General features: G+C 68.7%; 3 protein-coding genes across 3 annotated transcripts in view; all 3 read left to right on the forward strand.

Annotated features, from left to right (window-relative positions):
* Nucleotides 1-12,409, forward strand: part of TRAPPC10 (trafficking protein particle complex subunit 10) — a 28,972-nt gene extending 16,563 nt beyond the window's left edge. The window contains exons 6-23 of the mRNA XM_060198868.1: nucleotides 1,390-1,501; nucleotides 2,338-2,585; nucleotides 3,026-3,172; nucleotides 3,270-3,384; nucleotides 3,463-3,539; nucleotides 3,744-3,835; nucleotides 5,291-5,431; nucleotides 5,712-5,824; nucleotides 5,965-6,446; nucleotides 6,557-6,698; nucleotides 6,820-6,978; nucleotides 8,003-8,226; nucleotides 8,552-8,652; nucleotides 9,087-9,213; nucleotides 10,032-10,202; nucleotides 11,231-11,408; nucleotides 11,495-11,689; nucleotides 12,146-12,409. Of these exons, the coding sequence (XP_060054851.1) occupies nucleotides 1,390-1,501; nucleotides 2,338-2,585; nucleotides 3,026-3,172; nucleotides 3,270-3,384; nucleotides 3,463-3,539; nucleotides 3,744-3,835; nucleotides 5,291-5,431; nucleotides 5,712-5,824; nucleotides 5,965-6,446; nucleotides 6,557-6,698; nucleotides 6,820-6,978; nucleotides 8,003-8,226; nucleotides 8,552-8,652; nucleotides 9,087-9,213; nucleotides 10,032-10,202; nucleotides 11,231-11,408; nucleotides 11,495-11,689; nucleotides 12,146-12,378 (3,057 nt within the window). The 3' untranslated portion in view covers nucleotides 12,379-12,409. The remainder of the gene's footprint in view (nucleotides 1-1,389; nucleotides 1,502-2,337; nucleotides 2,586-3,025; nucleotides 3,173-3,269; nucleotides 3,385-3,462; nucleotides 3,540-3,743; nucleotides 3,836-5,290; nucleotides 5,432-5,711; nucleotides 5,825-5,964; nucleotides 6,447-6,556; nucleotides 6,699-6,819; nucleotides 6,979-8,002; nucleotides 8,227-8,551; nucleotides 8,653-9,086; nucleotides 9,214-10,031; nucleotides 10,203-11,230; nucleotides 11,409-11,494; nucleotides 11,690-12,145) is intronic.
* Nucleotides 12,410-15,784: 3,375 nt separating this feature from the next.
* Nucleotides 15,785-21,938, forward strand: PWP2 (PWP2 small subunit processome component). Its single transcript, XM_060198810.1, has 20 exons — nucleotides 15,785-16,004; nucleotides 16,185-16,297; nucleotides 17,182-17,276; nucleotides 17,396-17,495; nucleotides 17,628-17,771; nucleotides 17,963-18,098; nucleotides 18,285-18,514; nucleotides 18,638-18,781; nucleotides 18,924-18,994; nucleotides 19,208-19,344; nucleotides 19,497-19,645; nucleotides 19,721-19,868; nucleotides 19,955-20,105; nucleotides 20,192-20,372; nucleotides 20,478-20,734; nucleotides 20,824-20,889; nucleotides 21,048-21,266; nucleotides 21,374-21,524; nucleotides 21,594-21,668; nucleotides 21,758-21,938. The coding sequence occupies exons 1-20, from the start codon at nucleotides 15,987-15,989 to the stop codon at nucleotides 21,921-21,923; spliced, it is 2,751 nt and encodes a 916-aa protein (XP_060054793.1). The 5' UTR covers nucleotides 15,785-15,986; the 3' UTR covers nucleotides 21,924-21,938.
* Nucleotides 21,939-22,561: 623 nt separating this feature from the next.
* GATD3 (glutamine amidotransferase class 1 domain containing 3) lies at nucleotides 22,562-24,161 on the forward strand. Its single transcript, XM_007536860.3, has 7 exons — nucleotides 22,562-22,684; nucleotides 22,951-23,003; nucleotides 23,095-23,208; nucleotides 23,282-23,401; nucleotides 23,534-23,626; nucleotides 23,710-23,866; nucleotides 24,033-24,161. Exons 1-7 carry the CDS (start codon nucleotides 22,562-22,564, stop codon nucleotides 24,159-24,161), a joined length of 789 nt encoding a protein of 262 aa, XP_007536922.2.
* Nucleotides 24,162-26,921: the final 2,760 nt, after the last annotated feature.

Genomic DNA, 26,921 nt, shown 5'->3' on the forward strand with positions numbered 1-26,921 from the left:
GCAGGGGAGGGCAGATATGGGGACAGGAGAGGCAGGGGAGGGCAGAGACGGGGACAGGAGGTATGGGGGGCAGATACGGGGACAGGAGGGGCAGGGGAGGGGACAGGAGGGGCAGGGGAGGGCAGATACGGGGACAGGAGGGCAGGGGAGGGCAGATACGGGGACAGGAGGGGCAGGGGAGGGCAGAGACTGGGACAGGAGGGGCAGAGGAGGGCAGATATGGGGACAGGAGTGGCAGGGGAGGGCAGATACTGGGACAGGAGGGGCAGAGGAGGGCAGATACAGGGACAGGAGGGGCAGAGGAGGGCAGATACGGGGACAGGAGGGGCAGAGGAGGGCAGATACGGGGACAGGAGGGGCAGGGGAGGGCAGATACGGGGACAGGAGGGGCAGGGGAGGGCAGATACGGGGACAGGAGGGCAGGGGAGGGCAGATACGGGGACAGGAGGGGCAGGGGAGGGCAGATACGGGGACAGGAGGGGCAGGGGAGGGCAGATTCGGGGACAGGAGGGGCAGGGGAGGGCAGATACGGGGACAGGAGGGGCAGGGGAGGGCAGATACGGGGACAGGAGGGCAGGGGAGGGCAGATACGGGGACAGGAGGGGCAGGGGAGGGCAGATACGGGGACAGGAGGGGCAGGGGAGGGCAGATACAGGGACAGGAGGGGCAGAGGAGGGCAGATACGGGGACAGGAGGGGCAGGGGAGGGCAGATACGGGGACAGGAGGGGCAGAGGAGGGCAGATACGGGGACAGGAGGGGCAGAGGAGGGCGGATAGGAGGGGCAGGGGAGGGCAGATATGGGGACAGGAGGGGCAGGGGAGGGCGGATAGGAGGGGCAGGGGAGGGCAGATACGGGGACAGGAGTGGCAGGGGAGGGCAGAGACGGGGACAGGAGGGGCAGGGGAGGGCAGAGACAGGGACAGGAGGGGACAGTGGAATATAGGAGAGGACAGAGGAGGGGACAGGGAGGGGACGGCGGCCTTTTGCAGCGGCAGTCCAGCGCACAGCCCCCATCCAGGCCGCTCACGCTGTAGCTCTGATGTCGCAGTTCCTCAGGGGAGTCGTGTGGAGAGAGATGTCTCTGAGTGAGACACACTGCTGGCCAGGAGACGGTTCTCACAGGGCGCACTCCTCACCGTGGTGGAGGCCGGGAGCTGCTGCTGCAGCAGTGGAAAAGGGGCTTTGAGGAAGGAGTGAGGGAGGGAGGGAGGGAACGAACGCCGTCCTCGTCCTCGTCCTCGTCCTCGTCCTGAGGAGCCAGGCCACAGGGCGCGCTGCTGTGTCCCACGGGGTGGGTGGGGTGGGTGGGAGCCGGCGTGTGCGGGTGCGGGGCAGGGCCCCCGGAGGCTCCGTGGGCGGCGGGAGAGGCCGACGTGTGTCTCCGGCAGGAGGAGCTGGCCTTTGTCTTCGAGATGCTACAGCAGTTCGAGGACGCGCTGGTGCAGTACGACGAGCTGGACGCGCTCTTCTCCCAGTATGTGCTCAACTTCGGTGCCGGCGGTGAGTGTGCCCTTCACGGCCTGGCCGGCGGGGCGGGCGCCGTGTCACCTCCTGGCTGAGGGCTGATTTCCTGATCGCCTGTGCCTGGCTGAGTCCAGCCCCCCCCCCCCCACGTGGGAAGGGGCGTTTCCGCTGCAGCCACCGGTCCCACGCCGGGGTGGGGGTCTCTGCTGGTCACGGTGTCTGCAGAGGGGGCTAGGGGCCCCCAGTGCCGGGAGAGGGGGAGGCCCGTCGGTGACTCGGCTGGGACGCGGGGCAGGTGTGCGGCCAGGTCGGCTCCCTTGGGACCCTGAGAGGTGCCCCGTGGCCAGTCGGCTCCGTAGTGGAGGCTGCAGGGGGTCGTGTACCCGGGATGCCGCTGGGGGCTTCGAGCCGGGGTTTCCGCTGGCGCCTGCCAGGGCGCACTGACCAGGAGGGTGAGGACACGGTGCCCTCACTGGAGAGGAAAGCGACTCAGAGGTCCTCTGCAGCAGATGCCCGTCCTGCCCCTGCTGCCCTCGGGGGCTCCGGCGGGCTTCCCCGGTGCCCTCCACTCACTTCTGCCGGACATGGTTCCCTCCGGTTTGCTGCAGTCAGGACCCGACGTTATGTGGGAGCCTTTGTTAGCGCTCCGGGGGGCGGGGGTCCTTAGGAAGTCCTCCGCGAGCGAGCGGGCCTTGGGATGGACCTGGGGCGCCCTGCAGGAAGGCTTCCCCTCCCGCCCCTACAGCTTCCTCGCACCCTCTGTCCTCTGCCCCAGGCCGAGGAAGGGGGAGCCGGGCGTCCGGGGTCTCTCAGATGCGGGCGGCGGTGCGGGGCCGGGACCGGTGGCAGCGAGTCGGTGCGTGTCCCTGCAGATGGCGCCAACTGGCTGGCCTTCTTCTGCCAGCCCGTGCGGAGCTGGAGCGGCCTGGCCCTGCGCAAGCCCATCGACATGGACAAGCGTGAGCTGGTGCGGCGGCGGGAGGCCTCCCTGCTTGACCTGCGCAGCTACCTCTTCTCGCGCCAGTGCACCCTGCTGCTCTTCCTGCAGCGGCCCTGGGAGGTGGCCCAGCGCGCCCTGGGGCTGCTGCACAGCTGCGTGCAGGAGCTGCGGCTGCTGGAGGTGAGCTACCACGACACGGCCCCACGCCGCCACGCCGCTGTAGACTGAGCCCCACGCCCGCTGTAGACTGACCCCACGCCCGCTGTAGACTGAGCCCCCCAGACGCCCTGTGTAGAGTGACCCCAGGAGGCCTGTGTAGAGTGACCCCCAGACGCCCATGTGTAGTGTGGACACCCCCATATCCCTGCTGTGCATGGAGCATGGAGCCCCCCACGCCCTGTGCCCTGTTTACAGTTTGTGGACCCCTCCTCAGGCCCAGTCTGAATGGGTCCTTTGGACCCTGACCCCTGACCCCAGCCCCGCCTGTCCTGAGAGCACGAGGAGCCCCGGGCAGCTCCCGGGGGTGAGGCCAGGCCGCCCGAGTGGACTCGCCGCTTCGTGTCCCCGCCCGGCGGGCCTGGCCGTCGCCGCCTCCACCCCCGACGCTCACTGCCCCCCAGGTGTCCGTCCCGCCGGGCGCCCTGGACTGCTGGGTCTTCCTGAGCTGCCTGGAGGTGCTGCAGAGGCTCGAGGGCTGCTGCGACCGGGCCCAGCTCGATGCCAACGTGGCGCACACCGTGGGGCTGTGGAGCTACGCCACCGAGAAGGTGGGCGCCGTCCCCGCCCCTTCCAGTCCATCCCGACCCCAGGCTCGGTTTTCACGCAACGCGCAGACTCCCGACTGACGCCGGGCTGTCCCCGCAGCTCAAGTCCTTGGGCCACCTGTGCGGGCTGGTGTCCGAGGAGGGCCCGGACTCGGAGGACCTCAACCGGACGGTGGACCTCCTAGCCGGCCTGGGCACCGAGCGGCCCGAAACAGGTAGCTGCCGCGGGCGGCCGGGCGGGCGGGTGGGCAGGCGGGTGGGATGCCGGTGACGACTCCCCCTTCTCTTTGAAGCCAACACTGCTCAGAGTCCTTACAAGAAACTCAAAGAAGCGCTGTCGTCTGTGGAAGCCTTTCAGAAGCACTACTTGGTGAGCACTGCTGGCCTCGCTGGGGCCGTGAGGCCGAGGTGGCTCTGAGTCGCCCGGTTCACAGACCCGGGGTGAGGGGCTGCTCTCTGCCTCAGCCGCGGCCGGTCACGGGATGGGGGGGGGCAGGCCGTGTCGGCTCTGAGCGGCTGACTGTCCTGTGCATGGTCGGGGTGGGGTCCCAGGCTCACACCCGTCTGCCCGCAGGACCTGGCCCAGGCCTCCATGGACATGTACAGCAGCATCGGGCGGACACGCTCGGCCAAGCTGGTGGGCAAGGACCTGGCGGAGTTCCACATGTAACTGCCTCCCGCGCGTGCGAGCCCTAGCCCTGAACCCGCCCTGCCCGTCAGGGTGGGGAGGAGGCGTCCCTTTAGTGTCCCCTTAGTGTCCCGGGGGCTGCCCGTCACCCTCAAGCTGGTGTGGTGGGCGGGGCTTCCTGAGTGTCAGTGTGCCTTTGGCCTGTGCCCCGGGCATCCCTGGGCTCGAATCCTCGGCACCGGCAGACTTCTGTGTTTGTCTTTATACGGAGGGTGAGGGAGAGGCAGAAAGAGTGAGTCGGAGGAGAGAGAGATCCCAGCTCTGTTCCGCCATGCATGTGCTTCCCCTTGGTGCCGGGTGCTGGGCCGTGTCTTTGTGCACGCACAGTGTGCGCTCCACTGGTGGCCTCCTCCCGGCCCCCATCACTAGGCATTGGGGTCTCTCAGGTCTGTGGGAGGCTGAGAGACTGACACGGTGACGCCCATCTGCCCTGCCATGGGTGCTGGGGTCCCGGGGAAGGAGGGGCTAGTCCCAAGGGGGCTGGAGTCCAGGGATGGCGCTGTCCATGTCTCTCTTGCACGCACTGGCCTTCTGGCGTCCGGGGAGGTGGTCAGGCCCCGGGGAGGGAGGCTTTGTTCCCTGGGTAGCAGCGTCTCGGGTCTGGCTCCCTCCTCAGGAGAGCAGGCTGCTGGTAGAGCCTGTGTGGCCACGGGCATTCTGGAGCTGCCCTCCTGAGACACGGGTCGCCGTTTGTGCCGGGGGACGCGACCCGTCTCGGGTGACGGAGTGCGGCACAGGGTCAGGGTCCTGGCGCCTCCTTGCTTCAGGAGCAGGGCCGTGTCTGCCCAGAAGGAGCCCCTCTGGGGCTTGGCCCTGGCACAGGGAGGCAGGTCTGGCTGTCTTTGTTGGGGCCGTGTGCCATGGCTCTGCTTGACCGGCCTGGAGCCACGGCCTCAGCGTGCACGATCCGGAGGCCATTTTCCCACTTCACTGGACAGGACAAATGTTGAGAGGGAAGAGGCGATAGGGAGGGACAGAGACAGAGAGACACCAGCAGCCCTGCAGGTGGGGACCAGGGGCTTGAACCTAAATCCTCGCGTGGGTCCCTGCGCTTAGTACTCTGTGCGCGTTATGCCCGGCTCCCCAGTCTGGGCGTGTTGTCCAGAGGCAGAGGAGGCCCCGTGACAGAACTCAGCCTCGCGGAGCCGGCCAGGGCTTGGCGCTGGCCCGTGAGCTAGTTCTCACCCGGCTCTGGGTCTTAATGTGCGTTTTTCTGGGTGTGTCTGGGGCTCTCACTCAGTGGCCTGGGACGGTGTCAGCCTGCAGGGGCCAGGCAAGCACTTTCTGGGTGCTGCCCCATGCTGGGAGTGGCGGGGGCACACCCGAGCCTGTCCCGGCCTGCCAGCCACCGCAGTCTCCCCCTCGTGGGCACCATGGGGGGGGCTGAGCTGTGTGTCAGGATCCCTGAGGGGTGTCCCTCCCCTGGTTCCAAGGAGGAAGAGGTCCCCACAGAAGGCAGAGCTGTACCTCCAGGCGGCGCTGAAGAGCTACGTGGCTGAGGGCTGGGCACTGCCTGTCACGCACACCAGGAGGCAGCTGGCCGCCTGCCAGAAGCTGCTGGGTCAGCTGGAGGAGTATCCTTGATGGGGATGGGGACGGGGACGGGGATGGGGACAGGGCAGCGACTGCTGGGGACAGGGCAGCGACTGCTGGGTCAGCTGGAGGAGTATCCTTGACGGGGATGGGGACGGGGACAGGGCAGCAACTGCTGGGTCAGCTGGAGGAGAATCCTTCCCGGGGCGGGACCAAGGCAGGATGGGGGCTGGACGGGACGGAGCCCTGTCACAGAGCCTCCGGGTGCCTGGGCTGTTGGGGTTCGATGCAGTTCCCGGCCAGGCCCTAACCTGCCCCCAGCTACCTGCAGACCAGCAGCCTCCTGGCCAGCGACGGCCACCTGACGGAGGATGAGCGCCGCTATTTCTGCCAGGAGGTGGTCAGCTGTGCCCAGCGGCCGCCGGACAGCCCAGGTGAGGGCTGGGACCCCTGCGCCCACAGTGTCCGCCCCCGTGCCCGCACACACCCGGGCCGCTCCGGCCCGCGCCGCATGGGGTGGCCTTAAGCAGCCGCAGGTGGCCCTGGCAGACCCTGGCAGGTGGCTGTGTTCCAGGCCGCAGGATCCTGCTCCCGCTGGAGTCCTTCGCGCAGCTGCGGGAGCTGAGCTTCCGGCCGGCGGGCGGCGCGGTGCATGTGGGCGGGACGCTGGCGGTGGACGTGACGCTGAGCAGCCGCATGCCCGCGCCGGTGCCCCTGGAGCAGCTGGGCCTGCGGCTGCACTTCAGCGCTGCGCGCGGCCCGGCCCAGCCCCGCACGTCCAGCCCCTCACCCTGCCCCCCACCCCTGGCGGCCCGTGGCGGCTCCCCGGCGCCTGAGCTGCACGCGGTGCTGGAGCGCAGCCCCTCCGACGGCGACGGCGCGCTCGCGTCCGCCGGCATCATCTGCAGGAACGTGCACCTGCTGCTGCGTGCGCCCGAGCCCGCGCCCGGCCCCGACGCGCCCACCCGCCTGGTCCTGGAGGACGGGCCGCACGCGCTGCACCGCGAGGGCCTCACGCTACAGCCCGGGGACAACCTGGTCAGCTTCCAGACGCAGGTGCGGGCAGCTGCGGGGTTCCGGGGCGGGGCGGGGCTCGCCTCCCAGGGCAGGCGCCAGGCCTCTCTCTCCCTCTCTCTCTCATCTCTGACTCTCTCTCTCGTCCCCAGGCCGCCGAGCCGGGCACCTACACGCTGCGCCAGCTGTGGGCCTCGCTGGGCCCTGTGTGCTTCCTGCTGCCGCGCCTGCCCCCGCCGGCGCAGTACGACGTGTACTCGCAGGAGCCGCAGCTGCACGTGGAGCCGCTGGCCGGTGAGTCCCTGCGGCTGGGTGTCTGGCGGGAGGGGGAGGGCGCGGGCCGAGCCCACCCCGTTTCAGTCCCCTCCCCTGACCCGCGGGCGCATGCTGCCCGCCGACCGCCCCTTCCCTCCAGACAGCCTCCTGGCCGGCATCCCTCAGAGGGTCCGGTTCACGGTCACCACCGGCCACTACACTGTGAAGCAGGGCGATAGCCTGCAGCTCAGCAACGTGGACGCCATGCTCGTCCTCTGGGACGCCGACAGGCGCGCCTCCGTCTACTCCAGTGACAGGGGTGAGCGCCGCCCTGGTGTGTCTGCACACCTCCTGGCAGGACCCTGTGCTCTGTGTCCCTATCCCCTGTGTCTCCTGTGCTCTGTGTCCCTGTCCCCTGTGCTCTGTGTCCCTGTCCCCTGTGCTCTGTGTCCCTGTTCCCTGTGTCCCCATCCCGTGTCCCCGTCCCGTGCTTTGTGTCCTAGTCCCGTCCCGTGTCTCTGTCCCCTGTGTCCCCGTGCCCTGTGTCCCTGTCCCCTGTGTCCCTGTCCCGTGTCCCCGTCCCCTGTGCTCTGTGTCCCTGTCCCCTGTGCCCTGTGTCCCTGTCCCCTGTGCTCTGTGTCCCTGTCCCCTGTGTCCCCGTCCCCTATGCTCTGTGTCCCTGTCCCCTGTGTCCCGTCCCCTGTGCTCTGTGTCCCTGTCCCCTGTGTCCCTGTGCTCTGTGCCCTTGTACCCTGTGCCCCTGTCCCCTGTGTCCCCATCCCCGGCTCTGTCCCATGTCCCTGCCCTCTTTGCTCTGTGGCCTTGTGACATGTGACCTGTCCCTGCATGTGGACACAGCAGTCTGTGGGGCAGAGACAGACTGACAGTTGTCCCGTGTTTGGTGGCCTGCCTTAAGGCCTTGCTGGGGGTCGGGGGGTGACTTAGCCCCCAGCCCGCTCTCCCCTCCTCTACCCCAGAAAGTAGAGCCAAGTGGTCCGGGAGGTGGCACAGTGGGTAAAGCACCGGATTCTCAAGCATGAGGTCCTGAGTTCAGTCCCCGGCAGCACATTTGCCAGAGTGATGTCTGGTTCTTTTTTCTCTCCTCCTGTCTTTCTCATAAACAAATAAATAAATTCTTTAAAAAAAAAAAAAGAAAAAGTAGAGCCAAACCTTGGGGCCCCTCCCCCAACCCTGCTGAGAGGTGAGGGGAGCATCCTGCTGGGAGCAGGAGGGAGCAGGAGGGCCGTGGAAAGAGGCACAGTGCTGGGGCCAGCGGCCTACAGCCACCTCCCAGGAGGTGACACGAGCGCAGCTCTGAGCGGTGACTCCTCTGCCTCTCCTAGAAAAGACGTCTGACACCACGCTCCGGGTCCAGGCGTCGGACAGGGTCACAAGCATTGGCCTGCCTGCGGCGCCCGCCTACCACGTGATCGAGTTTGAGCTGGACGTCCTCTCACTGCCGTCCGCGCCCGCAGCCAGCGAGAGCATCGGCGAAGCGGCCCGGCCCCCCTGGACAACGCAGGACGCGCAGGGGGCCGAGCCTCGAATGGCCACCACCGACCACAAGGTGGGCAGGTGCTGCCGCCGGGGGGGTCTGTGAGCCCTCAGATGGCCCCCCGAGGGACGGACACAAAGGGAACCTTCTCGTGGGGGTGCAGCAGGGCCCGACAGCCATCATGTGCTGAGGGAGGGCAGGGGTGCAGCCTCACTCGCGGGGGAGGCCGCAACCACGACCCTGGGCCAGCCACGCCGTGCCAGGCGGATGGTGCCCGTGCAGGGCTGTGGGGGAGAATGCCTGGCTCGGCTCTGGGCGCGCGGCTGCAGGCCCACCCCGGGAGTCTCCTACATGCGCGCACCACGCACACGCTGACGTGCGCGCCCCTCCGCCGCAGGTGTCCATCGACTGTCCGTGGTCCATCTACTCCACCGTCATCGCCCTGACCTTCAGCATGCCCTTCCGAACCACGCACGCCCTACTGTCTGCCGGGACGCGGTGAGCGGGCGTGGGGCAGGGGCTGCTGGGGCTGTGGCGCGACCGGAGGCCAGGAGCATTGTGTGGGGACTCGGGCGGGGTGGCTGGGGCAGCCGGGGGGCTCAGGGACTCCCCAGGGCGTCCTCTCACACAGCCACGAGGTTCCCTTTCCGGTTCACGGTCCTCCCTGCTCCGGCTCAGGTTCCCGGTGATCCAGCTGGAGGAGGCAGGACCTCGCCTCCTTCCCGCTGAGCCCCCACCTGGCTCTGTTTCTCGGTTCTTAGAGGGACAGAGCAGCAGGGAGGGAGGAGGGCACCGTGTTGCTCCCCGAGCCCCGAGCCCTCTGTCCGCCGTCCGGTTCTGAGGGAGCACTGCTCCTGCTCCTGGCCCGTGGCTCCTGGCGCCCGGCCCCTCCGAAGCCGGGCTGCAGCCTCACCTAGGCCTTTCCGCCACAGGAAGTACGTCCAGGTGTGTGTGCAGAACCTGTCGGACCTGGACTTCCGGCTGTCGGAGAGCTGCCTGCTGGACACGGAGGGCAGCGCTGACCTGCGGCTGGTGCCCCTCCACACACAGGCCCTGCAGGTGAGGCAGACAGGGCCTCCAGGAGGGGTGCTCCGCGAGACGGCCGCCAGGCCTGTGCCTCCCTCCCCAGTGAGCGGTCTCGGGACCTGGTGACACTGTTTCTTTGTAGTTTACTTACCACCACGAAGGCCAGCGAGGAGGTCAGACATCATGCTGGCGCAGGCAGTGCCAGGGCTCGAACTCGGGGCCCCACACCTGAGACTCGAGCGTTCTAGCCACTGCGCTCCCTCCTGGGCCACGGGCCCCGGCCTTAGACTCCCTCTGCTCCGTGCTCAGCCTCCCGGGCCACCGCAAGGACACTGTCGCCCCTGGGGGCGGTGCGGCCCGTCCCCTGTGCCCATGGTCCTGCTGTCCCCCAAAGAAAGCCCTGTGGGTGGTTTGTGGGACTGTGGGGCCGGTCCCCGCCTGAGTGACCTTTGTTTTTAAAGACTGAGGAGGAGAGAGAGAGGGAGAGGGAGAGGGAGAGGGAGAGGGAGAGGGAGAGAGAGAGAGAGAGAGAGGCCGCAGCACTGCTTCACTGCCAGTGCAGTGCTCCAGGTCACGTGCTGGGAGCCCCTGCGGTGGCCCTCGGGACATGAGCTGAGGTGTCACTTGAGCGAGTACAGCACCGGCGGGCAGCCCGAGTCAGCCGAGGCCCAGGGCCCCCACCCTGTCCGGCCCAGAAGCCTTCGTGGCAGGCGGGTGGGCGTGCGGGAGGCGGGCGGCTCCCCACGTCCCTCGGTCCGGCTGTGGCCAGCTCTCCAGGCTCCGGCCCCGTCCCGTCCGTGAGGAGCCCTCGCCCGGGGACCCCCGGCTCACGCCCCCCTGCCCGCCCGCAGCGGCTCCACAGCCGGCAGACACTGTTCTTCGTGTGGGAGCTGTTGTGGGGCCGCCCGCCGCCGCCCGCGCTGCAGTGCCGCTTCTCCCTCGGCTTCACCCCCGACGCCCAGGAGCGAGCACCCGTGGCCCTGCGGCCCTACACCTACGACTTCCGCCTGGAGGGCTTCTTCGTGAGTACCGGGCGGGCAGGCAGGTGGGCGGGCCAGGCGGCTGCAGAGGAGGAGGCAGGATGGGCGCCCTCGGGCTTCTCCCAGAGCCCCTGCTCAGCTGCCTGGGACTGATCCCGGGGCCTCAGGGCCTCAGGGCCTCAGGCCGGCCAGCCTGCTTGCAAAACCTGTGTTGTCCTCCATGTATTGTTATTTTTAGGCGGGGGCAGATAGCATACTGGTTCTGCAAAGAGACTCTCCTGCCTGAGGCTCCAAAGTCCCAGGTTCAATCCCCCGCACCACCATAAGCCAGAGCTGAATGGTGCTCTGGTTAGAAAGAAGTGGTGATGATGGTGCTCAGCTGGCTGACGGTGCTGTGCCCGGCAGGAGAGCTTTTTTTCCCTCAGAACCACTGTGCTGCCTCCCCAGTCCTGGTGGCACTGACTTCCTGTTTTTCAGTCCCCACAGGGGCTCCGCTGCTCCAGGTGGAAATTGTCAGATAGAAGCAGGTGCAGAGGGAGAGGGTCCACACAGCACGATTGTCCCAGTGCCCGGGGTCCCACACAGCAAGGCAGCACCCCCCCCCAGTGTTACTTGGGGGTCTGGGGCCTGAGAGACCCCCAGCAGAATCTCCGGGAGCATGAAGGAAGGCCAAGGGTGGGGTGCCAGAGATGAGGGTCAGAGGCCTGGTTGCAGGGGTCCTTGGAAATGCAGGCACACCCCTCGCCCCTTCCCGCCTCTCAGTCTAGAGCATCAGCAGGGGCTCCATTTGTAAGGAAGTAGGGGCACTCTTCAGAAGGAGGGGCGAGTCTGCTGCTCTGGGGGGCGACTCCTCAGAAGGAGGGGCGAGTCTGCTGCTCTGGGGGCGGCTTCCAGGCCTTGAGCCGTGGAGCGTCCGCGTGCGGAGCCCCCAGGTCCCGGGTGTCGCGTCGTCGGCCCGACGTGGGCGCAGCCTTTGCCGGGTAGTCCCCGTCCCCGTCCGTCCCTGTCCCCGTCCGTCCGTCCGTCTAGCGCAGACAGGGCCGAGCCCGCGCCGGGTGCGTGTCCCGCAGACGCTGTACACCGTGTGCGCCGAGATCCGGCCGCCGCCGGGCGCCGAGCACTGCCGCACGGGCGCGCTCTGCTCGCTGGAGGTGGCCGTCACGCGGCTCTCGGACCTGCTGGAGGCCGACAGGGACGAGGCGCTGGCGCAGGGCCAGGAGCAGCTGCCCACCAGGCTCCTGTACGAAGGTGGGTGGGCGCGGCGGCGCGGGGACAGGGGGACGGGGGGACGGGGGGTCCGGGCTCACGGCGCCCGCCCGCCCGCCTCCCCGCAGTGGTGGACAACAGCAGCAACTGGGCCGTGTGCGGGAAGAGCTCGGGCGTGTTCGCCATGCCGGTGGCCGCCCGCGCCACGCACCGCGTCCGCATGGAGGTGATGCCGCTGTTCGCCGGCTGCCTGCCGCTCCCCGACGTGCGGCTCTTCAAGTACCTGCCGCACCACTCGGTGCACTCGGCGCAGCCGGACGCGGGTGAGGCCAATAAGGGCGGGGCGGGGGACGGGAGGCCAGTGGGCGGCAGGGGCGGGGGGACGGGGCGGCAGGGGCGGGGGGGGGGGGGACGGAGGCCAGTGGGCGGCAGGGGCGGGGGGGACGGAGGCCAGTGGGCGGCGGGGGCGGGGGGGACGGAGGCCAGTGGGCGGCGGGGGCGGGGGGGGACGGAGGCCAGTGGGCGGCGGGGGCGGGGCGGACGGAGGCCAGTGGGCGGCAGGGGCGGGGCGGACGGAGGCCAGTGGGCGGCAGGGGCGGGGGGGATGGAGGCCAGTGGGCGGCAGGGGCGGGGGGGACGGAGGCCAGTGGGCGGCAGGGGCGGGGCGGGCGGAGGCCAGTGGGCGGCAGGGGCGGGGCGGGCGGAGGCCAGTGGGCGGCAGGGGCGGGGCGGCGTGGGAGCCCGCGGCGGCTCAGGGTCCTTCCGTGTGCCGGGGGCAGACAGCTGGATCGAGAACGACGGCGTGTCGGTGGACCGGCCGGCCGACGAGGACAGCGGCAGCGTGCGGAGCCGGGGCAGCGCGCACCCGGCCGGCAGCGGCGAGCACAGAGGCCTGCCCATGCCTCGCCTGCAGGCCCTCCCGCCCGGCCAGGTGTTCCAGGCCAGCGCGGGCCGCCAGGTGCTCGTGCTGCCCAGCGGGGACGACCACGTGCTGGAGGTCAGCGTCACATGACCTCCGGGGCCCTCGCCTCGCTTCGCATCGTCTGGGCGGCGGGGTCTCGCCCCCACCCCCAGGCGTCCCTCCTGGCCCTGCAGCCTCCCCTCGGGTCGGGTCGGGTCGGGTGCGGCGGCAGCTGACCGCCGAGCCGCCTCAGCTCTCGGTACCTGAAGCCCGGGCCGGCCGGCAGGCGCCCGGTCTGTCTGCAGGGGAATAAACGTCTATTTATTCAGTTGTGCGGCCCGCGCGGCCCTGCGCTGCTGGTCTTCCCTCCGCTCCCGTCTGCAGGGGTAGCCCATCTCACGTCTCGGCGATTCCATCTGGGGGCTCGAGCCACGGGGCGTCCTCGCCGGGTGGGCTGCTCGGCCGCGGCCACACCGACGGAGCTCTGCTTTTGGTTGTAAATGTAGCTGTACATACCGTCGAGCTATGGTTTTTAAAAGTACAGACTAACTGCTGTAATGTTTATGTCCAAGTCGCACCGAAAGAAATCAAGGACGAAATAAATGTATTTGTATCTGCTGCTGTGACAGCCCCGCTGGTGACTGGGCAGGTGCCAGCCGGGCCCGGGTCAAGCAGGCAGGGCCCGCAGGCCGGCACAGGGCGCCCGCGGTCACTCCCCCTTTGGGCTGCCCCGCGCGTCTGTGGAAATGAGAGACAGCCAGTGTTTAATGGAGTCCAGGGATGTCTCCCTTTGCCATGTGGTCCGGCCGGGTAGAGCTGGGCGTCACCTCGAGATGAGACGTGATGGGACGTGATGTGCCAGTCTTCGTGCGAATAGTGGCGGTGTCTGCTCTGCCTGCTCTGCCAGCCGCTCGGAGGGCCCTGCGCTCTGTCATCGGTGCTTTTCATGCCTTCTCGCAGGTGGCTCCGTGGCTGCCGTTTGTGTGTGACAGGCCCCCGGCCCGGCGGGAAACGCTCTAGTCACAGCTGTCTGGGGGGGAGTGGGGGCCAAGGCCACGCGGCGGAGGCTGAGGTGGGTCACCGTGGCCAGCAAATCGCTGGAGTCAGACTCCTCACAGGCTCAGGGGTTTGGCCCGTGGTATCTGGCTGCTCCTGACCCGTCGCTCATGTGACTGTCACCTAAAACTCTTGCTGTGACCCCAACACAAAGCTTACCTGGGGGGGCAGCCGGTCTGGCTGCCGGAGACGCAGCAGCTGTGAGGCCACTTGAGGTGTGGAGACCAGAAGTGCCATGAACTTCACGGGGCCTCTCTCCTGAGTCAGGAAACCTGGGGGGGGGGCTCTTCTGGACAGTGTGGACACTGCTGTGTTTCCCCTGAAAGTGGCCTCTGTGTAGCTGGGCCGACGGCAAGGAGGCGGGGCCACGGAGAAGATGCTCGCAGCTGCTGTCCGATCTGCTTCAGAACTTGAAGTAAGAGAGAGCTGAAAAGTGAGGTCGAGGGAGCTGGGTGTAGCGCAGCGGGTTAAGCGCAGGTGGCGCAAAGCGCAGGGACCAGCGGAAGGATCCCGGTTCGAGCCCCCGGCTCCCCACCTGCAGGGGAGTCGCTTCCCAGGCGGTGAAGCAGGTCTGCAGGTGTCTGTCTGTCTCTCCCCCTCTCTGTCTGCCCCTCCTCTCTCCATTTCTCTCTGTCCTGTCCAACAACGACATCAATAACAATAACTACAACAACAATTTTTAAAAAAGGAAAAACAACAAGGGCAACAAAAGGGAAAATAAATGTTAAAAAAAGGAAAAAAAAAAGAAAGAATTTTAAAAAAAGGTCGAAGAGAGAGATGCCCTGTGGGTGTGCGGGCAGACAGCACACACCTTCCACAGGTGGTCACTCGGGCTGGCCTGAGTGTGTGACTGCGCCCTGAGCGCCTTGAGCGCCCTTTGATGACAGGATGCCCGTGCTCCGCCCATGAGGTTCCCCACCTGAAGGATGCGGCACTGGCTGGAAGAGGTGACAGGTTGGTGACTGTGACCCTGCAGGTGTTGATTCAGCCTCCACTTTATTCTGTGATATCATCACCCCAAACCACTGTACCCAGACTGTCTTGAAATGTAAACACTGTAATTTTTTTTTAATACTCCCTTTTGTTGCCGTTGTTTTAGTTGTAGTTATTATTGTTATTGTTGATGTCATCGTTGGATAGGACAGAGAAGTGGAGAGAGGAGGGGAAGACAGAGGGGGAGAGAAAGACAGACACCTGCAGACCTGCTTCACCACCTGGGAAGTGACTCCCCTGCGGGTGGGGAGCCGGGGCTCGAAACGGGATCCTTATGCCGGTCCTTGCGCTTTGCGCCACGTGCACTTAACCCGCTGTGCTACTGCTCGGCCCCCGTAATCACATTTTAAGAGGAAACGCTGCTTCTGGGGACCGCCTTTTTCTGTGGGGTGTGGACGGAGTGTGTCAAGGATTCTTCCCTCCTGACCCCTGGTCCTGACTTCGGGGAACAGCGGGGATTTCTCCCCGATTCGTTGCCCTGTAAGATGAGTGAGGGTGGCACAGAGCCCCTCTGGCATAGGCAGCACCGGGGCCGGGGCTTGGCGCTCACCCCTGCAGGCCCCGGGTTCCAGGACTTTCTGCACCTGCTGTCTTGTTCTGAGAGCGGCTTATGAATATGTCGGCGCGAGCGAGGGGAGGCGTGGAGAAACAGCCCCTAGGGACAGGCGGCCGCAAACGCGCAGGAGGTCGAGCACCAGACCGGCTCGCTACCACACGCGGTCGTCCGGTCCTGGGCAGCGCGCGCAGGCCGGCAGTTTACAGGCCTGAAGACTTTAGCTTGCTGCCTCAGCACGGTCCCTGCCCCGGAAGGCCGTTTTCCTTCCCAGTTGGTAAGTGCGGGACTTAGCCCCAGAGTGTCTGTCCCTAGGCGCAGGCCTGGCTGTCCCCGGGAGGGGAGGGCGTGATCTCACTGACCTTGGGACCGCGGCGGGGCGCTTCCCAAGGCCTGTTTAACTCGACCGGCATGGAAGCGGGTTGGGAGAGCTACTCTGTCTTTGTTGTTGGTTCTGTTTAAATTTGATGAGCTTTATCGGTTAGAGACAGGCAGAAGCTGAGGGAAGGGGAGAGAGAAAGGGATGGGGACAGACACCTGCAGCGCTCCTGCTCCATCTTTATGGAAGCCCCCGACAGCCTTCAGTGCTGGGGTGGGGGTGTAGATCGCACACAGACATTTAAAGATTTATTGATGATGCCTGGGAGAGAGGGAGGGAGAGAGGGAGGGAGAGACCGGGCATCGCCGCCCCAGGCGCTGACACGCCAGTCCTGTGCTCCACCGCCGCGCCCCCTCCTTCCTGCTGGCGATTTGCTGTGGCGGGAAGGGGGCCCCATGTCTTTGACCCCTGCGACCCCCACGGCCGAGGAGTGGGCAGCGTGGGCTCCGACCCGCTCGGCCCCTGCCCGCCAGCGCCCGGGAGGCGGGTCCCGGTCCGACCCAGACCGCGGGGGCGGGGCCAGGGGGCGGGGCCAGGCGGAGGGGCGGGGCCAACAAGGCTCCACCCAGGGCGGGGGTGTCGAGACTCCTCCGATCCGCTGGGGGCGGTGTGGGCGCCGGACCGAGGTCCCAGCCGGAAGTGCTCACCGCGCGTCCCGGAAGTATTCCAGTGCCACCCCGGAAGCGTTCTGAGAGGCGCGGCGAGCGGACGGGGCGGCGGCGCACGTGAGCGGCGGCGATGAAGTTCTCGTACCGGGTGAGCGCAGTTCCGGGGCCGGGGCCGGGGCCGGGCCGGGTGGGAGGGCGCCCCCCTCGCCCAGGGGCCGCTGAAGTCCGGGCGCCTCCGGGAGCGGGCTGAGGGGCCGGGGGAGGGGAGGCAGCGGGATGGGGGCTGCAGGGCGCCCACCTCCCCCGGGGTCCCCGCCTGTCCCCCCAGTTCTCCAACCTGCTGGGCACCGTCTACCGCCGAGGGAACCTGAACTTCACGCGCGACGGGGACTCGGTCGTCAGCCCCGTGGGGAACAGGGTCACCGTGTTCGATCTCAAGAAGTGAGTCCCGGCGGCGCCGCCTGGGGGGACGCTGTGGGGAGACGTGGGGGGATGCTGTGGGGAGACATTGTGGGGGGACGCTGTGGGGAGACGCTGTGGGGAGACGTGAGGGAGATGCTGTGGGGAGACGTGGGGGGACGCTGTGGGGAGACGCTGTGGGGGAGATGCTGTGGGGAGACGCTGTGAGGAGATGCTGTGGGGGAGATCCTGTCGGGAGACGCTGTGAGGAGACACTGTGAGGAGATGTTGTGGGGGAGACGCTGTGGGGAGACGTTGGGGAGATGCTGTGAGGAGATGTTGTGGGGGAGATGCTGTGAGGAGACGTGAGGGAGATGCTGTGGGGAGACGCTGTGGGGGAGACGCTGTGGGGAGACGCTGTGAGGAGATGTTGTGGGGGAGACGCTGTGAGGAGACGCTGTGAGGAGACACTGTGGGGAGACGCTGTGAGGAGATGCTGTGGGGGAGACGCTGTGGGGAGACGCTGTGAGGAGACGCTGTGAGGAGACACTGTGGGGAGACGCTGTGAGGAGACGCTGTGGGGGAGACGCTGTGGGGAGACGCTGTGAGGAGACGCTGTGAGGAGACACTGTGGGGAGACGCTGTGAGGAGATGCTGTGGGGAGACGCTGTGAGGAGACGCTGTGAGGAGACGCTGTGGGGAGACGCTGTGGGGAGGTGCTGTGGGGGAGATGTGGGGGAGACGCTGTGGGGAGACGTGGGGGACACGCTGTGGGGGGACACTGGTGGACGTGCTGTTTATAGTCAGCGCGTTTTGGGTTTCTCCTTCGTGGCCACCCCAGCCTCGGCCTCCTAGAGATGCACTCGTGTCGTCGCCGCGCTCCCGCTGTTCAGGCCTCTGTGTCACCTGTGCCATTTCCTTCTCAGCAACAAGTCAGAGACGCTGCCCCTGGCTGCGCGCTACAACGTCAAGTGTGTGGGGCTGTCGCCGGATGGCCGCCTGGCCATCGTTGTGGATGAAGGTGACTGGCCCGGCTGAAGTCTGGGACCCGCAGGGGCCCTGGCCGAATCAGGGTGGCTGCCCCCCCCCCCCCCCCCCGGTCGCCTCCGGTTGCTGAGACCCCAACTGTTCCTCCTGCAGGGGGCGGCGCGTTGCTGGTCAGTCTGGTGTGCCGGTCTGTGCTCCACCACTTCCACTTCCAGGGCCCGGTGCACAGCGTCAACTTCTCGCCCGACGGCAGGTGGGGTGGGGCGGGGCAGGCGGGGCGACAGGCATCAGGGTCCTTCCGCTCCGCCTGCTTGGGTCTCAGTCCCCGGGAGCAGAGGCCGCAGTCACAGTGCAGTCGTGGCAGCGGACTCTGTCTCCGCGGCAGGAAGTTCGTGGTCACGAAGGGCAACCTGGCGCAGATGTACCACGCCCCTGGCCGGACACGCGAATTCAACGCCTTTGTCCTGGACAAGACCTATTTCGGGCCCTACGACGAGACCACCTGCATCGACTGGACAGACGACTCCCGGTGAGGCTGGGCCCGCGGGGACGGGTGAGGGGTCCTGGGGCGTGGGCCCGGTCTGTCCTGGAACCGAGGACGGTTCAGGACCCTCTGAGCAGCTACGCCCCTCCCCCATCCCCTGCCTCTGAGAGTTGCAGAGGGCTGGGTGCCCAGGGTGCCTGCGGCAGACCCCGAGGACGAGCCGTGTCTCCCGACAGGTGCTTCGCGGTGGGCAGCAAGGACACGTCCACCTGGGTGTTTGGGGCGGAGCGCTGGGACAACCTCATCTACTACGCGCTGGGCGGCCACAAGGACGCCATCGTAGCCTGCTTCTTTGAGTCCGGCAGCCTAGACGTGGGTCCCCCACCCGCGGTCCCCTTGGGTCAGCTGGGAGGGGGAGCGCCCTGAGGGACGGGGGCATCACACCTGCCCCACCGCCCCGGTTCTCGGGCATCTGGGGACCTGCTCTAGTCACTGCAGCCTTTGGCCGGTGGGGAACTCAGGATGGGGGCCCCCGCCCACCCCGCATGCTCTCCGCAGCTGTACACGCTCAGCCAGGACGGAGCCCTGTGCGTGTGGCAGTGTGACACCCCCCCGGAGGGCCTGAGGCTGAAGCCTCCCCGCGGCTGGCAAGCAGACCTGCTGCGGCGGCGGGAGGAGGAGGCTGAGGAGGAGGAGGAGGAAGGCGAAGAGGAGACCACCATCCGGGGGAAAGCCGCACCCCCTGCCGAGGAGCTGCAGGGGAAAGTGAGCTACTCCCGGCTGGCCAAGTAGGTGCCGGGTCAGGCCCTCCCCGGGGTGGGGGTGGGGGTGGGGGCAGGGGCACAGCGGGTGGGCCAGGGGTGCAGCCCCGCCAGCCTCCGCCAGCCTCCGCCAGCCCCGCCCCCCTGCAGACACTTCTTCAACAAAGAAGGGGACTTCAACAGCCTGACCGCAGCGGCCTTCCACAAGAAGACCCACCTCCTGGTCACCGGCTTTGCTTCTGGAATCTTCCATCTGCACGAACTCCCGGAGTTCAGCCTCGTCCACTCGCTCAGGTGGCCCCTCTGATCTCTGGGGTGGGGCCTCCTGCTGCCCCCCGCTACATGCAGGCTGTCTCCCGTCTGGTGCCCAGGTGGGGTTGCACTAGGGGTACCTGGACTCTGTCCTTCCCCGCTCACCAAGCGCCTCTCCCCCCAGCATCTCAGACCAGAGGATCGAGTCTGTCGCCATCAACAGCACCGGGGACTGGGTGGCCTTCGGCTGTTCAGGTGTGGCCCTGGGGTCCTGCGAGGGACAGGGCAGGGAGGGCCTCCTGCAGTGAGGCCTTTGTCACCCGAGGCCAGCCTGCTGTGCCCCTCTGCTGGCTCCTGGTGAGGGGGGCACACGTCTGCCTGGGTGTGACTGCCCTCCCACTCCACGTTCCTGCCCTGTGCGAGGCCCCTGCCCAGAGTCAGCGCGCTCCTCACGCCGTGTCCCCGCAGGCCTGGGCCAGCTGCTGGTGTGGGAGTGGCAGAGCGAGTCGTACGTGCTCAAGCAGCAGGGACACTTCAACAGCATGGTGGCGCTGGCCTACTCCCCCGACGGGCAGTACATCGTGACCGGGGGGGACGACGGCAAGGTGGGGCACCGGGGCCGTCCTGTCCTGTGCTGGGGGCCATCCTGCACCCGCGTGCCTGGGGCCTGCCCCCCACGGGGACCCCGCCCAATCCCGGCCATTCTTGACGTGGGGGCTGGTCCCGGGTGGCCCCTCACTTGCCCGCACGCCCGCAGGTCAAGGTGTGGAACACGGGCAGCGGTTTCTGCTTCATTACCTTTACCGAGCACTTGAGTGGTGTCACTGGGGTCACCTTCACGGCTACCGGCTACGTCATCGTCACCTCCTCCATGGACGGGACCGTGCGGGCCTTCGACCTGCACAGGTGACTCTCGGGGGTGGGGCCCCGGGCTGGGGGTCCCCGGACCGCCGCTGACCCTCAGCCTCTGGTGACCGGCAGATACCGCAACTTCCGAACCTTCACATCCCCGCGGCCCACCCAGTTCTCCTGTGTGGCCGTGGACGCGAGCGGGGAGATCGTGGCGGCTGGCGCCCAGGACTCCTTCGAGGTCTTCATCTGGTCCATGCAGACCGGCCGGCTCCTGGACGTGAGCCGCCCCGCGGGTGCGGGGCGTGGGGTCGGCGGGGTCGGCGCTGCCCGGTCCTCACCCTGCCCTCCGCCCCACCCCCACAGGTCCTTTCCGGCCACGAGGGGCCCATCAGCGGCCTGAGCTTCAATCCGGCGAGGTCGGTGCTGGCGAGCGCCTCCTGGGACAGGACGGTGCGGCTGTGGGACATGGCGGACAGCTGGAGGACCACCGAGACGCTGGGCCTGTCCTCGGACGGTGAGCTGCTGTGCCGGGGTCTCTTCTCGGGGCCAGGCGGCCGAGGCCAGCTGTGGCCCTGACCTGACGCTGGTCTCCGTCCGCAGCCCTGGCTGTGACCTTCCGGCCCGACGGCAAGGAGCTGGCCGTGGCCACGCTGAACGCACACATCACCTTCTGGGATCCCGAGCGCGCCGTGCAGACCGGCTCCGTTGAGGGCCGGCACGACCTCAGGGCGGGCCGGAAGGAGCTGGACAAGATTACGGCCAAGCAGTCGGCCAAGGGCAAGTGAGTCTCGGGCCCGGGGCGCGGGGTACCACCGCTGCCGAGGGCCCCTGGGGGGGGTGCAGACTCCGGCCCGTGCGGGTCAGGCACCCCACCGCGTCCCTGCAGGGCCTTCACCACGCTGTGCTACGCTGCCGACGGCCAGAGCATCCTGGCGGGGGGCATGTCCCGTTTCGTGTGCATCTACCACGTGCGGGAGCAGATGCTCCTGAAGAGGTTCGAGATCTCCCGCAACCTGTCGCTGGACGCCATGGAGGAGTTCCTCAGCCGCCGCAAGATGACCGAGTTTGGTAACCTCGCGCTCATCGACCAGGACGCCGGCGAGGAGGACGGCGTGGCCGTCCCGCTGCCCGGCGTAAAGAAAGGTGGGTGGGCGCCCACCCCTACCCACCCCTACCCCTGGCCTGGGTCCAGGGCGCCCGGTGCCGCCGGCTGAGCGTCCTCTGCTCCCCAGGTGACATGAGCTCGCGCCACTTCAAACCTGAAATCAGGGTGACTTCTCTCCGCTTCTCCCCCACCGGTGAGCCCCGGGCTGGGTGCTGGGTGCGGGAGGGGCCCGAGCTGAGGTCCTGAGGTTCTCCCAGAAGGTGATGACCGGGAGGCCGCCGGGGTGGGGGTCTGCCCGGCGCCGCCATGCACGGCCTTGCCGGGGGCACCCGCTCACCGCCGGCCCTCCAGGGCGCTGCTGGGCGGCCACCACCACCGAGGGGCTGCTCATCTACTCGCTGGACGCCCGGCTGCTCTTCGACCCCTTTGAGCTGGACGCCGGCGTCACCCCCGCGCGGGTGCGGGCAGCCCTGCGGAAGCGGGACCTCACGGGGGCCATCCTCATGGCCTTCCGCCTCAACGAGAAGCCGCTGCTGCACGAAGCGCTGGAGGCCGTGCCCTGGGCCGAGAGTGAGTAGTCCGGCGGGCGGCGGAGGGTGGGCCGGCGGGTGGGCGGGCGGGCGCCGCGTCCAGGGTGCCCGGGATCCGGGGACGAGCAGCCTCTGCCCTGCCCGCAGTCGAGCTGGTGTGCTCGTCCCTGCCGGAGCCGTACGTGGAGAAGGCCCTGGAGTTCCTGGCCGCCTCCTTGGAGACGTCCCGCCACCTGGAGTTCTACCTCATCTGGGCGCAGAAGCTGCTCGTGCTGCACGGCCAGAGGCTCAAGGCCAGGTAGGAGCCCCGGCCCGAGTCCCGGCCCCGGCGGCCGTCCTGGGCCCCGCTCACCAGCTGTCCTTGCAGAGCGGGGGCGCTGCTGCCCGCCGTGCAGTTCCTGCAGAAGGGCCTCCAGCGGCACCTGGACGACGTGGCCAAGCTGTACGTGCGCGGGGCGGGCGGGCGGGCGGCCTGCGGTCTCTGCTGCTGCTCCCCGCGGTGACCCCCGTGACCGCGCCCTCCCCCCACAGCTGTGACTGGAACCGCTACAGCATCCGGTACGCGCTGGCCCTCTCCAGACAGCGGGGCGTGAAGCGGGCCGCGGAGCACGGGGACGCGGAGGACAGGGACGCGGAGGACGGGGACGCGGAGGACGACCTGCACCTGCTGGGCCGGGGGGCGCCGGGCAGCTCCTGACCCCGCTGCTGACCCGCGGGGCGGCGCCGGGAGAGGCGGGAAGGGGGGACGCGGGGCCTGGGGGCCGCGGCTCAGGCCGCACAGCGGGACCGCACTGGACGGGACGTTTGTGGCACAGCGGGACCGCACTGGACGGGACGGTTGTGCCGGCGCAAGGCTCCTGTGTGTCGCCGCAGAGGCCGTCCGGGCGGCCGGGGTTCGTGGGCGGGAGGGGCAAGGTACAGAGCGCCCGTCCGTCGGTCGGTCGGTCGGTCAGGAGCCGTCTGTCATCACGGGGCGGGTGGGGCCGCGGCCCGCGCGCCGCTATTAAAATGTCATTGCCGCATCTGTTGCCGGACAGTGGGCCGGGAGGCGGGCGGACAGGGGGAGGCGGACGCCCCTGCGGGCGGGGCCGGGGCTCGAACCCGGGTCCTTGGCTCTGTCACGTGCGCGCCGCCACCGGCCCCTCCGCGTGTCGCTCGTCGTCCCGGGACAGACGCGGCCCGGGGCTCGGTGTCTCCGGGAGAGGCGCCCGCAGCGCCGCCACCGTGACTCGGCGGCTCCTGTGCGCACGCGCGGGCCTTCCCCCCGCCCCGGAAGGGCTGCTTCCTGCTCCGGAAGTGCTCGCTCCGCGCAGGCGCACTCCGCCGCGTCCCACCATGGCGGTCGTCGGGGCTCCGCGGGCTTCCCGCCTGGCCGCCTCCCTGCTCGCGCGCCCGCGGGGCGCCCCCTGCGCATCCCTGCACGTGTCCGCGCCGCGCCCGGGGCCCAGAGTGGCGCTGGTGAGGGGGCCGGGGGTCGGCCGGGGCCCCCCAGGTCACGGGGTCAGCGGGTCTCCCCAGGTCACGGGGGTCGGCCGGGGTCCCCCAGGTCACGGGGTCAGCGGGTCACCCCAGGTCACGGGGTCAGCGGGTCACCCCAGGTCACGGGGGTCGGCCGGGGTCCCCCTGGTCACGGGGTCAGCGGGTCTCCCCGGGTCACGGGGGTCGGCCGGGGCCCCCAGCTCGCGGGGTCAGCGGGTCACCCCAGGTCACGGGGTCACCCCCAGGTGCTGTCGGGCTGCGGCGTCTACGACGGCACGGAGATCCACGAGGCGTCCGCGTGAGTGACGGGCGGCCGGGCGGGGGCGGGGCCACAGCCACAGGCGCCGCCCCGACCCGTCCCGTCCGTCTGTCCGTTTCCGTCTCCGCAGGGCGCTGGTGCACCTGAGCCGGGCCGGCGCGGCCGTGCAGATGTTCGCGCCCGACGTGGCGCAGATGCACGTGGTGGACCACGCGCGGGGGCAGCCGGCCGACGGCGACAGCAGGTGCGGGGGGGGGGGGGGCGGGGGGCGCTGACCTCTGTCCGTCTGTCCGTCCGACGTCGCCCGTCGTCCCCAGGAACGTGCTGACCGAGTCCGCCCGCATCGCCCGCGGCAGGATCACCGACCTGGCCCGGCTCCGCGCCGCCGACCACGACGCCGCCATCTTCCCCGGGGGCTTCGGCGCCGCCAAGAACCTGTGAGCGACCGCCGCCCGCGGCTCTCGGCCGTGTCGCGGCCCTCCCGTGTGGCCCCCCGTCTGTCCCCCCTGTCCTGTCCCCGTGTGCCCCCCACCCCCGTGCCCGCCTAGAAGCAGCGTTGTCGCCCGCAGGAGCACGTTCGCGGTGGACGGGAAGGACTGCCGCGTGCTGCCCGGCGTGGAGCGCGTGCTGAGGGACTTCCACCAGGCCGGCAAGCCCATCGGGTGCGCGGGGCCTCGGACCCCAGTCTGGCCGGCGGCGGGGCGTTGGGGTCCCCGGGCCTGAGCCGCGTCCCCGTGCCCCCCAGGTTGTGCTGCATCGCGCCCGTGCTGGCCGCCAAGGTCTTGCGCGGCGTGGAGGTGACCGTGGGCCACGAGGAGGACGAGGGCGGCCGCTGGCCCTACGCGGGGACGGCCGAGGCCATCAGGGCCCTGGGCGCCACGCACTGCGCCAAGGACGTGACCATATCCTTCCGAGGGCGGCGGGCGGGTGGCGGGCAGGCCCCTCCCAAGTCAGCCGGCTCCTCCCCTGCCCTGCCCTGCCCTCCTCTCCCCTGCCCTGCCATGCCCTGCCCTCCCCTCCCTTCCCCTGCCCTGCCCCATCCGCCGGGCTCTTCCCTGACTCGCCCACGAAGCCCACGTGGACGCGGCGAACAAGGTGGTGACCACGCCGGCCTTCATGTGCGAGGCGGAGCTGCACCTGGTGCACGACGGCATCGGCGCCATGGTGCGGGAGGTGCTGCGGCTGGCCGGGCGCTGACCCTGACGGGGGAGGAGGGAGGGAGGCGGGCACAATACAGGAGCTTCCCGCAGCCGCCTCGCTCCGTCCTTGTTTCCGGTCCCCCGACCCGGCCTGCCGCCTCCCCTCCCCCGGGCCTCTGCCGGGTCCCTATCACCCTGGGGCCTCTCCGCCGCCATGCTGCTGCCACGGGGGCCTCGGGGGGCCACGGGGCCTGAGGGTGCTGCGCCCTCGGCTTCTGGCCTGGTGCCGTCTGGGGGCCGCCTGCCCCCCCCACAGCCCTGGAGTCCCCAGAGGGATGGGGGCCGTGTCTCCACCGCCTGTGACTCCGTGGCAGAGGGAGGGATGAGGGGAGGGGACGGAGCGTCTGAGTTCCGCAGCAAAGCCCCACCCCAGACCAGCCCCCCGCAGGCCGCCTGGGGTCCCGACCTGGGAGTCCCACACTCAGCCCTGCCCCTCCTGTGCCCCTCAGCCCCCTCTCACAGGCCGCCTCTCAGCCCCCCAGTGTTCCTCCTGTGCCCCCTCCCCCGAGTTTCCCTCGGGCCCCCACTTCCTGCCGCCCGCCAGGATAGCAGAAGTTCTGCAGCTGCTGGCGGGACTGAAACAGGAAGTCCCGGTCCGGAAGGCCCCGTGCGTGTCCACTGTCTGGGTCCCCATCAGGCCAGTCTGGCCCCCCCTCCCCCGCCCCTGCTGGTTTAGGGGAGCAGGGCCCCCGTGTCTCGGCCTTGGTGAGCCCTGTCACCCTTGTGTCCCGGTCCCTCCTCCTGGGGATCCCGTTCTCTGAGACTCCCTGGTCCCAGCCGAGTGCTGGTGCTGGGCCCTGGCTCCCGCGGGTTTGGGGACCACCCCACGCCCTGTTCTGGGCGAGACGCAGTGTCCAGACTCTCCGTGCAGGTCCTGAATCCTCGGGGCCTCCCTGCACAGCGCAGGCCTTGGGGCGGGGGGGCCATCCTCGCGGGTCTGGCCGCGGTCACCCGGTCGGGCACTGCCACCACCGTCTCCCTCCTGAGACTCCTGCGGCCAGGGAGGTTTCTCTGCTGTGAGGCCGACCACTGGCCGAGGGCCATCCCCACCCGTCACACGTCCCCCGGGGGCTCAGGTGGCTCCCTTGCGCCCTTTGCCCCAGATCCCCAGCACCCTCAGGTGCACGGAAGAGGGGTGTGGGGGCCCTGGTGATCCCACGGGGGGTGGGGTGCCTGCACTGGAGCCCCCGTCCTGAGATCCGGGGAGCCATCGGCTGTGGGCTCCCGTGTCCGCGCCCCACCTGTCTGCACCTGCGCTTGGGGGCTCTGGAGCGGCCCCAGCTCCGTTTAGCATCACCTCCCGGGACACTCGGGACGCCCCCGCCTGCACCCCACCACACCTGGTCCTCCCAGCAGGAATCTGGGCGCCTGGACCCCCAGGTGGCCCCCTCAGCAGCCTCTGAATGGGATACCGGTGGTGCTGAGGCCTGGAAGCTGCCTGGCCACACCTGCGCGCGGCCCGCCTTCCCCCAGGGCCTACACTCCTGCGGGGGGGGGGGGGGGGGGGCGCTTGGACCCCAGACCAGGGCCAGCACCTGGCGCCCCAGGGCCGGAAGTTCGGGGGCTGAGCTCGTGGGAGGAGGCGGAAGGGAAGTGGCTGAGGTGGCTGGTGACAGAAGGGTCGCTTCCCCTTTCACCCCCAGGAGCCCCCAGAGGGCAGCATGAGAGTCTCCCCACGGGGACCCAGCTCCCCAGCCAGCGGTCGCCTGCCTCCTGCCCAGAACCTTCCACCTTCCTAGAGGGGTCCAGCCATCACCCGAGGTCATCTCAGCCTCTGAACAGCGGGTGACAGGCCGGGTCTCTGCCCTCTGGGCGTCCATCCGCCAGCGTCTCTGTTTCCTGTGTGTCTCCAGGGTCTCGGTTCCCCACATGTTTCTTGTTTTAACTTAAGTATTTTCCCAGAGCCCTGCTTAGCTCTGGTTGATGGTGGTGCAGGGATTGAACCTGGGACTTCAGAGCTTCAGGCAGCAGAGTCTCTGCAGAACCATTTCGCTGTCTACCCTCGCCCTCCCCTGTGTGTCTCCTGTCTCTCTCTCCCTACCCACGTCTCTGCACAGTGTCTGTCCCTGCGTGTCTGTCCCCCAGACAGCTCACTGCTCCAGGGACCTGTCTTTGTTTCCCTTCTTGTTTATTTATCTACTTTAAATTATTATTTTTGCTTCCAGGGTTATTGCTGGGCCTCGATGCCTACACTGCGAATCCACTGCTCCAGGAGACTTTTTTCCCCCTTTTGTTGCCCTTGTTACTATTATTGTTGCTGTCGTTGTTGTTGGATAGGACAGAGAGAAATGGAGAGAGGAGGGGGAGAGAAAGACAAGACACCTGCAGACCTGCTTCACCGCCTGTGAAGCGACTCCCCTGCAGGTGGGGAGCCGGGGGCTCGAACTGGGATCCTTATGCCGGTCCTTGTGCTTTGTGCCACCTGCGCTTAGCCCGCTGCACTGCCGCCCGGCCCCGCTTTTCCCTTGTTTCAGAGAGAGAAGGATAGAGACAGAGGAGACGCCCTCCGCGCCGCCCGTCACACAGGAGGAGCCTGCCGGTGCCCACTGCTGTGTGTGGCACCAGGGGCTCAGCTGGGTCAGGTCCCTACAGCAGAGTGGGGGTCACTCTGTGGGTCACCCCAGGAGCCCGCGTGCCCCGACCCCATGGCCCCATGAGGGGACCTGAGCCTGAGAGGCAGTTCCGGCCGTGGCCGCTGCCCAGCTCGGTGCCCGCATGTCACCCTGGCCCGGCGGTGTGCGGGGACGCCGCTTCCCTC

The sequence above is a fragment of the Erinaceus europaeus genome, chromosome 9, assembly GCF_950295315.1.
Source record: "Erinaceus europaeus chromosome 9, mEriEur2.1, whole genome shotgun sequence".
In the NCBI taxonomy this organism is placed as follows: Eukaryota; Metazoa; Chordata; class Mammalia; order Eulipotyphla; family Erinaceidae; genus Erinaceus; species Erinaceus europaeus.